Here is an 11,962-nt window from a genome sequence, read left to right as displayed (position 1 = left end):
ATTGTATCTGAATTGTATCTGTCAAAGTGTAGGAAAAAATGATGCATCTGACGCTGGCTTGATATTTGTGTATTTTTTATTCACTATAATCAGTTCTTCAAATTCTTAGTATACAAATAAAATGCTAGTTCTACAATTCTACAACAATGACAGAGCACCAAAGAATGGATCGTAACATCATATATTACAGATAACATACGTGAAAACTAGCACTGTAAAATGCTTAACGCTGGTAGTAATTAAACAAAGGCCGAAAAGAAACGGGACAATATTCAACGTTATATTCACCACGGATTGCCAAAAGCCAAAATATCGACTTGGCTTTCCTGGCAACAGCAACCGTGAAAACCCACTTCTGTCTCTTAAGTCATGGAACACGTGGTTATTACTTTCGAAATTTACAAAAAGTCAGTGTATACCGTGACGGGTTGTATTGATATGGTGTCGACGCAAACTCTTTGTGAGCCTTTACCCAGCCCTATGTCACTCGATGTGAGCAGGTGTGTCCGTTCCCAGGACTTGCTTTATTCTTTAACTAACTTTCAACATATACGAGGTCACATACTCATCTGCACTGCTCACATAACCGACAGGATGTTCCATTGGCATGACCTAGACTTACCTGGGTCGTAGTATGTATCCGCCTACATCGCGTTATAACATACCCATAGCCGGTTCATGACTTTAAAATGTCTAAGAGATGTGAGGGAGCAATATTTGAAAACATCTAAGCTGTCTGGTCTTTCGGAATGTTGAAAGCTTGATTGTAATGCTATGATTGTAGTCACATTATAATCTTATTTTTCTCTACGAATCGGATACTATCTATTTTATTTCGCAACGCAGATACGTATAAAGATGAGAGTAATCATGAATCTTTTATGTACATTGTATCATAATGATTCTTTTTATTCTTACATGTGAAAATTCAGACTGATGATTTCAAAATCTTTCTTCAACCATGGGCTATCTATCTGAGTCTGTAGGAATGTCGAGTCAATTTCATCTTCTGAATTTCTTGAAATCTTATTATAAGGGAACTACTACACTGTGAGGTACAATGCCTTTGTATGAAAACCCATCTTGTTGTATTTTGTCTTTGGGACTAACTTCATCTTTACCTTTTGTATTAATTACATTATACATAAAAACAATGTAAATAACTTAACGCATCATCGATTCTTAATACCCACCCCATAAAACAACATTTCCCCAATAAGACACCGCTAACAGTAGACCCTAGCTAGTCACTGTATGTCTCCCTGTAGACCTGCTTGGTACACCTGATAATGGCGGACAACATCCGGGACACTCCGGTGTCATGGTGACGGGTCAGCCCCCGCGTGGCGCGCTGTTTCAACAAGGAGACAAACTCCCTGTCGTCCAACACTCCGTCATCTGTGAAGGGCGAATGAATAAAAAAAATCAATAAAACCTGATAGCATTGAGAAGACTCACGTCTGAAATACTTCAACCGTATCTCACGAGGACGTCCATCGTTTTGTACTTGATGTATAGACTCCTAAAGCCGATAAATGTACCCCTAGGTGTATATATCGTATATTGGACGTCAGCTTTGATTATGGCCTTTTATGGTCACATCAATAACGACACTATTGATAGCCACGACGACCTAATTCTATCTGTTGGACCGATTCCACTAGAACGTAATGCATGATTGATCTGTTAGGAATAACTACATTAGCTTGTATTCACACGTTAGGGGTACTCGTGGGGAAATATATTGGCAATGTAATAAAATGAATCTAACTGAATGGAAACTTTTTCCACTGACCGTTTTCGTCGAATAGTTTAAAACAAATTTGCATGATGTGATCAGCCAGTTCGACAGCCGCTACGGTTTTGGCGACGTGTGTCAGGGTAGCTGGAAAAAAGAAATGTTGTACAGTTAGCGAATACCTTTACCCATATTGGTTAATGTCTGTTACCAACCTTAATTAACCAGGCGTGTTGATGTGTTACTATGTAGATTTTTTGCTCCAAGCTAAAGGTTTTAGACTTGAATATTTCAAGTTCTTTATTTTGAGAGAGAAAACTGTTTTCTTAATGATGGATAACATTCATTGACTGTTCTGTTGTTGTTATTTTTTAACGACGAGGTCACATTCGTCGTGCGGTTTTGGTTCTATAGAACTTTTAAGTCATGTACGAACTGAAAGCCAACCACCGACAAGGATCTAAGACAATTTTTTTCCTGACAAAACAGCCGAATTTCGCAGGATACCATAGAGTTGACCAGACCAAGTGACTCACTCGGGTCCAGCGGCGCCCCTGCTGCGTGGAAAAACGTCAGCGCGATGTCGATGTCGTGCAGGTGCTGCAGCGCCAGGAACAGGTTACGGAAGTCGTCAAACGACACGCCTGGGGGTGCCTGTAAAATACCAGAATAAACAAGATTTATATACAAAATACTAGTATACGACTACGTAACACCTTATGATTTGTATAGTGATTATGTAAATATGATCTCCAAACTTCTTTGTGTTGAGTTTATATAAATATTACACCCGAGGTACATTAGGTGTTTCATATGTGAAGCGTCACAACATATACTTCAAGACGAAGTGAAAAATCAATAACAGTACCATGGATACCCAAAGACGACATTGTAAGATAGGTCATCTAAATGTAAGCTGTGCGTTATACTTATACAAAACGTCTTACACATTTCGGTGACACGAACTTACGTGTGGTTTGTCCTCAATGTGTTTTTTGACCCTGGCCACCATTTTCTTTTTCTTGTTATCAGAAAGACCTGAGTACATCAGCAGCGAGTAGCAGAACTCCCTGATAGAAATCAGTCCGCTTCTGTGATCCGGCTCACAACGATCGAACTACAGTGGACGAATGTTGAATTCGAAAGGTAAATTGTCATATACTAAGTAGCAAAAGATTTGAAGCTATTCCTTTCATACATAGGCCGATGATTAGTGGTATCATTTAAGCTATTCCTGTCATACACAGGGTCGTTAGCGGTAACATTGAAGCTCACGTCCATGGCTGCTACACTAATTGCCATTAGAAAGTCCATAATCTGTGACCGTTCCAACACGCACACTCGCAGAATCCTAATGCACATTTTACGTGCACAACCACGATATCTCATTTCATACATCAATTAATTAGTAGTGGCTGCGATGAAAGGATTTTAGCATTGTAAGATTCACTGCAAAGACTGCCGCAAAACGTTATCCACGTTCTTGTACACGATATAAATATAGTATATCTGTTGCTGCATAAACACGATGTCTCATTCCATACATCAAATACTAGAAGTGGATACGATGACATTAGCATTGTACGATTCACGGCAAGACTGGGAACCTCACCTCCAGCTTCAGCACAGCATCCTGCACCTTCTCCTGGAAGTCCAGAAACTTCTGCAGCGTGAGTCGTTGGTTCAGGTGAGGCCCAAAGAAGTACATAGCCAAGGAGCTCCCCATTCCGTCCTTATCAACGGCACTGTCAAATGATAAGATAAAAGCCATCATTATAGCCCAATCATGCTCTTAGATCTTTCTCACTGTAATGTCATACGTTATTACTAATGATAACTTGATCTCCATCATGTAATTTGTGGGATACCACAAAATGAGAAATGAGGGAATACCAACATGCGTATGACATTTTACCAGACATATCTGCCTAAGTCGGCTGCATTTGTCAAAGTTCCTCAATAGAATATTTGTTTTACATGAAGCTTATCTACTTAACGTATCGAATGCATTGTTGACGTCGGTATGCTTAACCCAGGATACAGCACTTACCTACGCTCTGAGTGCTTCATGCCGGTAGTGGTGTTCCGGAAGGCGAAGTTCTCCACCTGAGGGGAAGAACAGTTTTTTATGTACTAATACTAACACTGAAATAATAGTATAGTCATGTAAGCAGTGCTAGTTGTTACAAAACGAAGGTATCATAAAACTGAATGGCAGAATTTTTGTTCTGAGATTACGACAGCTTAATTAAGCACTAACCTTAAGGAACTCGTCATGAGATAGGTGGCCGTCTCCGTCCATGTCGTAGACTCTGAAAGTCACCTCAAAGTTCCGCCTGGGAGCTGGGTGGGAAGGATATGGTGTTACTAGCCTACCAAAAACATTTAAACACCACAGTCAAACTTGCTACCACCTTTACATACGTGGCCAACAGGCCAACACTTTATGGTGGTCCCTTAGATAACTGTTCCATTTGATGCAAGTGTAAACAATCCTGTCTGTAGTGACCGCCTGGCTAGACTATACTCTGTAGATTGTATCGTTGTGACTAGTGTATGGAGACCGTATATCTTATAAAAAACAAAACAAAGATATTTTACTGGTGAGCACGGTGAGTAGAAAGATGTAGTCCGTGAAGTTGATGAGCCCGTTGTTGCCGAGTTTGGAGAAGATGTCCGGGGAGGAACACTTCACGCTCACCACCTCGCCAACATCCTGCAAGTAGGAAGTCACATACAATTCTTTGGATGTGACTAGTTGAATCTATCAACATTGCTTAATTGGGCAAACACGTCTTTTAAAAACATCTACAATTTAAACAGCATCAAGCTATATTTCAACTTCATCATTTTCTTTCATGTGTCAAAATCTCACCGTCGTCTTTTGATCAGTACGAACTGAGTTTTAAAGCCTAAACAGCTAGATGACTAAAGTAGTAAAGCACAAAAAAAGATTTTGGTAAAATAAAAGACACTTCGGGATATTGTATCTGATATATTTTCGTACCTCCTTTCGGATATGCATGAACTGATCCAGACCCAGACCTACAGAATAATGGTCACAAACAAACATTAAACGTCTTCAGAATACTTCGTTTCTTGTTAAATATTTGTTGGACAAAGGCATGGGGATTATACTAAGCTCTATATCATGCAAGAAAGATCTGAAAGATGCTGTTATGGTAGAGCATTACAGTGCAAACATAAAAATATAGAAAAAAATTCTGATTTAACTATTTGATAGCTGATTTTATAAACATACAAAGCTATCAGTTGCTGTCTTTCTCTTGTAGATGTTACAGGTCAGTGAACCCATACAAACACCGATTACAACGATAAACGTTTGAGCAAAACGCCCTGGTCCCCCTAACCTTCTGGCTGCATCTCCCCGGGCGTGATGGACCTGAGGAAGTCCTGCGGCGTCATGTAGACCTCCGAGTGCCCGTCCGAGATCACGCTCAGCGTCGCGAAGTACCGGAAGATCTTGTCCGGGTTGGAGAAGGACCGGATTCTGTTCTCATATTCGATCACCTGTGGTTAAAAAGTATTGATATTTACAATGTCTCTTAAACAAGTACGCCTTAGTCGTTACCTATATGTTTTTTAATTTGTACACAGAATGACGACCACGGGGTAGCCGGTGAGCAACCAAAAGACGTTTGTCATTGAAATCATTCAAATATCATTGGGAGACCATTGAAGGATTAAGGGGATGATTGAAAGGTCACTTGAAACGTTCGTAAATATTTTCATCAGGTTGGTAGATCAATTGAACAAAGTCTTCTTCGTTACACAACCTTCTATTATTCTTGAGTAAACGTTTCGACGACCTTCTGTCGCCTTCACCGGTAAAAAAAATTGTAATGGTGAAGGCGACAGATTATCGTCGAAACGTTTACTGAAGAATTGAATAAGGTTGTGTTGCGAAGACGACTTTCTTCAGTCACTTAAAGCGATGGTCTCCAGGCTCTTCCCATAGACTCCATACCAATTACCTTTAGTCGCCCGACCGTCGGTGATGGAAAGGAGACATTTAATGCTTCCATATCAGTACATTACACTACGGCTATTTCACGCAGATAAAGGGAAATGCTGAAGTTTACATACCCAATATCGTCAGTGCGCTTGAGAATTCTTAGAATGTCACAAAAGGTCAGAAATCGGATATTGGCTCGTCGTGAAAAAATAACCCACTACAGTAAAACATCTGAACGTCAGAGGGAATAATCCCCTCACCTACTCGTGAAAGGTAAGCACACTCTCCACAGCTAGACATGATTTATGTGTCGCCTCTAATAACGTTTTTATCTAACCTTCCTATCTTTGAAGGTCGGTCTCTTCTTCTTCCCCTGAAGTTCGTCATCTTCTCCTGAAGCTGTCTTATCTGCTGTCCCGTTCTTCCTATCTTCTTCTGCTGCTTGCAGCTTTCTATGGAAACGAAAAGTACGCCACAAATCAAAGGATTTATCACTGAAGGATCATCTATTTTTCACCAATATTTTCTTCCATGTGTGGACAGGGCAATACGACCTTGGTATAAAGTGGAATTTCAATAACGATCTGGTCCTACCTTCTCCAACTTAGAAAGGCTGTTCCAGCTATCGCGACCGCCCCTCCAAGAAGCAAAGTTGGTCTATACAATGCCCGGGTTCTCCCTCTCGCAGCGGTGCTGAGGTACTTGTTGTGCACATACACAGCGCGAAGAAGCAGGTGTCTTGCCTGGATGCATCTTTTCAGCATTTTGATTATCCTGGAAATGAAAAGATAGCAAGGCAAAGAAAGGTTAGTCCATGTTGATAGTATTATATGGATGACATCCTTTCAGCACCTCAACTTGAACTGATGAGAGCATGCCAGAAGAAAGACTGACAAAAGTTGTCAGGTAGGTTGGTCAAATGCCTAAACACGCATAACATGGTGTGCCAGCAATACATTCCATATTTGTGTATATGTTCTTTGACACTTTCTTTTTTGACTTTGAATTGACGATATTTGCATTCGCTTTTCCTTTCAGATATTGCTTTTTGCAAATTACAGTTCACATTTTGCAGCATCTTCCTACAATTTACAGAATATCTGTAAACGTTTCTCATAAATTGATACGCACGCGGAGGTCATCCATATAATGAAGTCAGTGTGTGAGCTTATCGTCGATGTAAGCAGACTGTGAAGCCACACAAATGTTACCTGTATATAAATGACCATTTGTGGTAAGAGAAAGCGACATGTTCTTGAGAGCATGGAGATATCTAGCAAGGTGCAGTCGGTACTTATTGGGTTTCTTGTATTGCTGGACACCGTTGTGATCGCTGACTGATTACCTGCATGTATGCAGGTATGGTTTTGATGCTGGTGGAAACTTTTCGGTAGCCGGGGATGTAGGGCGCTGTATCTCGTGAACGGATGGTGCGAGCACAACGATTTTTGGTACGTGGGTTGGGGGTGGTAGCCTGACACTCAGGTGTGATTTTGGGCCTCCTGGCGCTTGACCTTGACATTGAAGGTGGCATTTTTGGTGTTTTTGGGGCACTTTTGGCGCTGTGTGTCCGGAACGATACGCGCGATTGCGACGATTTTTGGTGCATGGGTGGGGGGTTGTTGCCTGTTGCCTAGGATTGACTTTGGGCCTTGTCGCGTTTGAACTTGACCCGGCAGGTCGAATTTTGTGTCCGGGAGGGGTGTTTCCGGACGGCTGGTGCTGGCGCGATGATATTTGGCACATGTGTCGGCGGTGGCTGAATAATGCTCAATTTTGATTTTGGCGCCCTTGGTGCTTGAACTTGACATTTTAGGTTACCTTTTGTGCGGGCACGGGGCGTGCGCTGTATCTCCGGAACGCAAGGTGCCATTGTGTTGCCATTTGGTACGTGAGTTGTTTGTGGTGTCCTGGTGGTCAGGTTTGATTTTGGGCCTCCTAGTGCTTGAACTTGATACTGTATTGGTTGACCCTGTTTTAGTGTGGTTGGGGCATCCTCCCAATATCTGCTTGGTTTTAAAAACAGATTATGGTTGGGTGTAGAACCATCATCTGGCCTGGGCCACCTTCAATGTATCAGGTTACTTAGTGGCACTGACAGTTTGCCAGATGACGGGAGTGTGCCAGATTATATATCTGTTGGTCAGGTATAATTGGAGTTTGCTTATTACTCTTTGTGGTGTTTCTAGAGCTGTATAGTACTGAGTTTTAAGTTCCGGTACAAGTTCCTTTACCCTGTTGGCAATCATGGTTGAACTTGAACTGAAACAGAAGAAGATGCAATTTTCTAATGTGGAGGAGAACTGTATAGAGTGTGGGCATAAGAGAAAGGTATGTGTATGATTTGTCCTGTGTTTCTTTTTGTTTCTTTGGTAATGCCATTTCCATACTGTATACAGGTAATTTGTTGTTTTGGGCTAGTCATATTCGCTTGGTTTTTGGGCCTGCTTAATCTATGGTACAGGCAGGGTTAAGTGGTGGAGGCTTAGCTTTGTTCTGTTTTAAATTCAGTATCGTTTGTTGCATTTTGTCGCGGCAAATATATGATGAAATTCCCCTTCTAAGCAACTGCTCATTGGTTTGTGGGGATGTTTGCTGGGTGTTTGCTTTGACTACAACAGCTTCTGAACTTTTCAAAGCTTCCATTGCCAGCAGCTTGCCATCTATAAATGGGATTGACAAGGACATTTTTCATAGTAAATTATGCTGTTAAATTTGGCTTAGATACTACAGGAGATTTAGGTTTGGGTTGGATGGATTGAATGAAAATATCATACCACCCTGGGGACTAACTGTTGCTGCTGCATGGGGGCTACCACTATTCATGTTGTCTAATGTCTATGGAACTACAGATAAAAGTATCATTGGTCAAATTATGCGAGTAACATTCCGATGTCAAGTGAATAACACCCCAGAAATAAATCTTTAATGAATATCATTGGAAGAACACAAACCAAGGAGACTTAGCAGCTGCATTAGGTCAGTACATTGAAATAGGAAGATATTAGTATATCATGTGACAGAGTAACTACATGTGCATGGGCCATCTGAGACAAAAAAAGGTAGCGTCTCAACAACTTCAAAGTACTGTGGTTGGTTACATACTTAAGAAATCCAAAATAAGTAATGTTCATCCCTGTCCAAACTTACAAATTCAGAAAATGGAATTTCAGAGTCAGACTTTTGCATGGTGCACAACCAACACAGTAAAAAGCTCATTTTTCCAACCACGTACCACAGACAAAAAGGCAAAAATACACAATAGGTCTACAGAAACCCAATACATTTCATGCAGGCCTGAGGTCTACGAACTCTTGTTTGTTTGGCGCCTAAACTCATCGCCTGGTTGATTAGTGGCGCTTGCCAGACGTGACTTGCAGGCAATCAGGCTTCAGTCCGTAAATCCGCTCCTCTCGCAGCCTACCTTATGCCAGAGGCACTTACGATGAATGACATACATGTATGTGGTGATGATTGTAAAACGTTGTTCAGGAATGAAGGCCATGGTCGCTGGGTTCAGACACAATCACGAGCCTTCCCCTGTTATATCGACAAGTTCTGCTTCTTTGCTCCCCATCGGTTTCCGTCTAGTATGTATCTGTTCCATTTCCTCCACCTCTATGGCATTTCAAAAGTTTTCTCTTGTGCTTGTGCTTTGTCTCCTTTCTATCCTCTTTGTTCCTGTCTTAATCGTAGTTTCTCGCTTTCCTCTTCAGCATGCAAACTTCCATTTCCTTTCATTTTTTTTTCTTTATTCCCACCAATGTTCCGGTGAAGAGATATTCACCGAAGTCGTTACAGACCTTGCCAAAATGGATACAAAGGGGATAACCGTGTTTAACTTTTGGCTGCGTTTGTGAACTAGAAAATTAATGTTAACGAAAATAGATCTACTCTTTTCTCCCGAGACATGGGCGCTGACAGCAATGTCGGTAATGAATAGGTTGCGGGATTCCAGAGGCATTGCTTGCTTGAATGCGTGCATAAATCGTTGCCTGAATGATCACGGCAGGCGTAATAATACACTCTAGCTGGCACCGACGTTGATGTGTATATCCTGCTGTGGCCGGATAGATCCACGTATACATTCCATTTCTCCACTGTCGATAAACTATTGAGTGTAAGGCTCAGTACGACGGCCGGAGCCGCACGGTTCACGGTCGCAGCTTGTCGGTTATCTGGCGGTTTAGTCCGCTCCATTTATATAAAGTGTAATCTCCAAGCAGATCTTGCGGTGGCATGAGATCGTATCAATTAAGCTTGGGAAAGAGTTAAGCCAGCACAGGAGTTTCATTCATCATGGAATGAAACTGCTCTGCCGGCGAAACCCCTTCCCAAGCTTAATCGATACTATCTCATGCCACCGAAAGATTCGCTTGGAGATTATATAAAGTGCTGCGCTGTAAGGTGCTGTCACCATGAGGTATAACCTTGATCAAGACTTTGGGGTTGGAGGTGACAGAGTGATCCATGAAATTGCGGTTTCTCAAGGCTACCATCATGCCTACCGGAATGAAAACAAATTCCTCACACTCCGCCGAGTTCATCTATTATGCAGAGGGCGGGAGAAGGCTTTGACGTGACATTTAACGGATGGATTAAGGATGGCAAATTATTGACAATGTTATAAGTATGAGTTTGTGCTGTTCAGCGAGGATATTGATCCATCATGAACACAGGGAATTAACCATTGGAACGAGACCGAGGAGGTGCTACTACACTGCCTATAATCCAAATGCGTTTTTACTTCCGACTGTTCAGTCTTACCAAGGAGGCTAAACCCCCTTGATCTTCAACTGCCAACATACCTACAGATAGCGATAGTTGTAAAGAGATAAACTGTTCTTCGACTAAAAAATTGGACTCAGTGAAGTGACTCGCTCAGTCTTCTTTAACTGTGTGACACAATCGCTACGAACACTTTCTGTGCTGTGACGTCAGTAATGGGTCAAATTTCGGAAGTCAATATCGCCCCCCGTCCCGGCTGTGAGCAGGTTAGTGCGCCACGTTGTAGCTGTCTCAGTTACCAAAAACTTTTCAGAAAGCTATCAATGAAATCTTTATTCATTATACCACTTGGCAGACTAGAAACATCAAGTCTGAATTATGATGGCATTTACATACGGGTACACGCGTTACTGGAGACTTGCTTAAAAACTTATAACGTTGTGTGGTTAAAAAGAATCGTTAAAACCCTACTTACATAACATCTTAAGTGTTAAAATTCTGAATGCATTCAATAGGCCTATAGGCTAGAAATCTGAAAGGACGATAAAATATAGACATCAATATGAAAAACTAGTCCTGCTCGGTACCCAGATAATCAACACTCTCCAACGTAAAGTGTGTGGAGAACAGTTTATCTCTTCATGATGTATTTTACCAATTCAGGTGAACTTTCATGCTAATGCATAATGATGACGGTATGACAGCGGTACTGGTGGGTCCTGTTAATTGTCAATTATTACTAACATAGCGATCTATATACACAGGCGCCTCTAGAGGTTTTTGAAATAGTTATCGCGGTAGAAGTGAGACTTAAGCACAAACTGTTCAATGGTGTTAGATGAGTGGAAAAGCCGACATAGAATTGAGTAGCACTGTTTACGTCATCTGGCATCAAATGTATCAGTCAGGTGGAATAGAAACAAACATATACGCCTCGTACATGTATTTCGCCTTTACTGCAGGTGATTGGCAAATCCATAATGATGCGAAAATAATTGGTATATGCAATACGACATTTTAGATAGGACTTCGTATCAAACGCTAATTATTCCATACTGTTGGAAAAGTGACAAACACATCGCACAATCACCAACCAAAGACATTCAATGTTACTTTCAATTCAGGTAGGTGACAAGAGTAATTTCTGCTATAGAAATAAATCGCTTCGTTTCCTGGCACAAATTCAGTTTCTCAAAGTTGATTTCGTGTGGTGATGTGTCGGCGGCGGCGGAACGCATAGCACATGTCATAAAACATGTTTAACTTCAACGTAGGGAACGTTTCGAGAGCAGAGTAAAAGTGACATGATGGAGATGGAATGAAGGTGAGAGGGGTGGTTGGAAACTCCCCGTAAGTTATTGAATAGTTGTATAAGCTACGCTAAAGGGGACGCAGTTCAAATTCACATGGGGGAAAGACACTGCCTCTTCATATTCAGCAAAAATCAGGGATTATAAGAGATTTTCCAACCACACGAACCAGTAGACCGGAAAGATGGATGGGTAGGGAGGAATTTACAG

General features: G+C 41.5%; 1 protein-coding gene across 1 annotated transcript in view; it reads right to left on the bottom strand.

Moving 5' to 3' along the window:
* Positions 1–58: 58 nt before the first annotated feature.
* LOC118413536 (calcium uptake protein 1, mitochondrial-like) overlaps positions 59–11,962 on the bottom strand; it is a 14,406-nt gene continuing 2,502 nt past the window's right edge. The window contains exons 2-13 of the mRNA XM_035817061.1: positions 6,309–6,488; positions 6,052–6,166; positions 5,110–5,269; positions 4,746–4,783; positions 4,340–4,454; positions 3,999–4,081; positions 3,789–3,844; positions 3,351–3,483; positions 2,709–2,855; positions 2,275–2,392; positions 1,796–1,885; positions 59–1,398 (exon numbers count right to left, since the gene is read on the bottom strand). Of these exons, the coding sequence (XP_035672954.1) occupies positions 1,244–1,398; positions 1,796–1,885; positions 2,275–2,392; positions 2,709–2,855; positions 3,351–3,483; positions 3,789–3,844; positions 3,999–4,081; positions 4,340–4,454; positions 4,746–4,783; positions 5,110–5,269; positions 6,052–6,166; positions 6,309–6,478 (1,380 nt within the window). The 5' untranslated portion in view covers positions 6,479–6,488 and the 3' untranslated portion in view covers positions 59–1,243. The remainder of the gene's footprint in view (positions 1,399–1,795; positions 1,886–2,274; positions 2,393–2,708; positions 2,856–3,350; positions 3,484–3,788; positions 3,845–3,998; positions 4,082–4,339; positions 4,455–4,745; positions 4,784–5,109; positions 5,270–6,051; positions 6,167–6,308; positions 6,489–11,962) is intronic.

Source organism: Branchiostoma floridae, chromosome 4 (assembly GCF_000003815.2).
Source record: "Branchiostoma floridae strain S238N-H82 chromosome 4, Bfl_VNyyK, whole genome shotgun sequence".
In the NCBI taxonomy this organism is placed as follows: Eukaryota; Metazoa; Chordata; class Leptocardii; order Amphioxiformes; family Branchiostomatidae; genus Branchiostoma; species Branchiostoma floridae.
The sequence above is the reverse complement of the archived record's forward strand: the minus strand, read 5'-3'. Positions and strand labels throughout refer to the sequence as shown.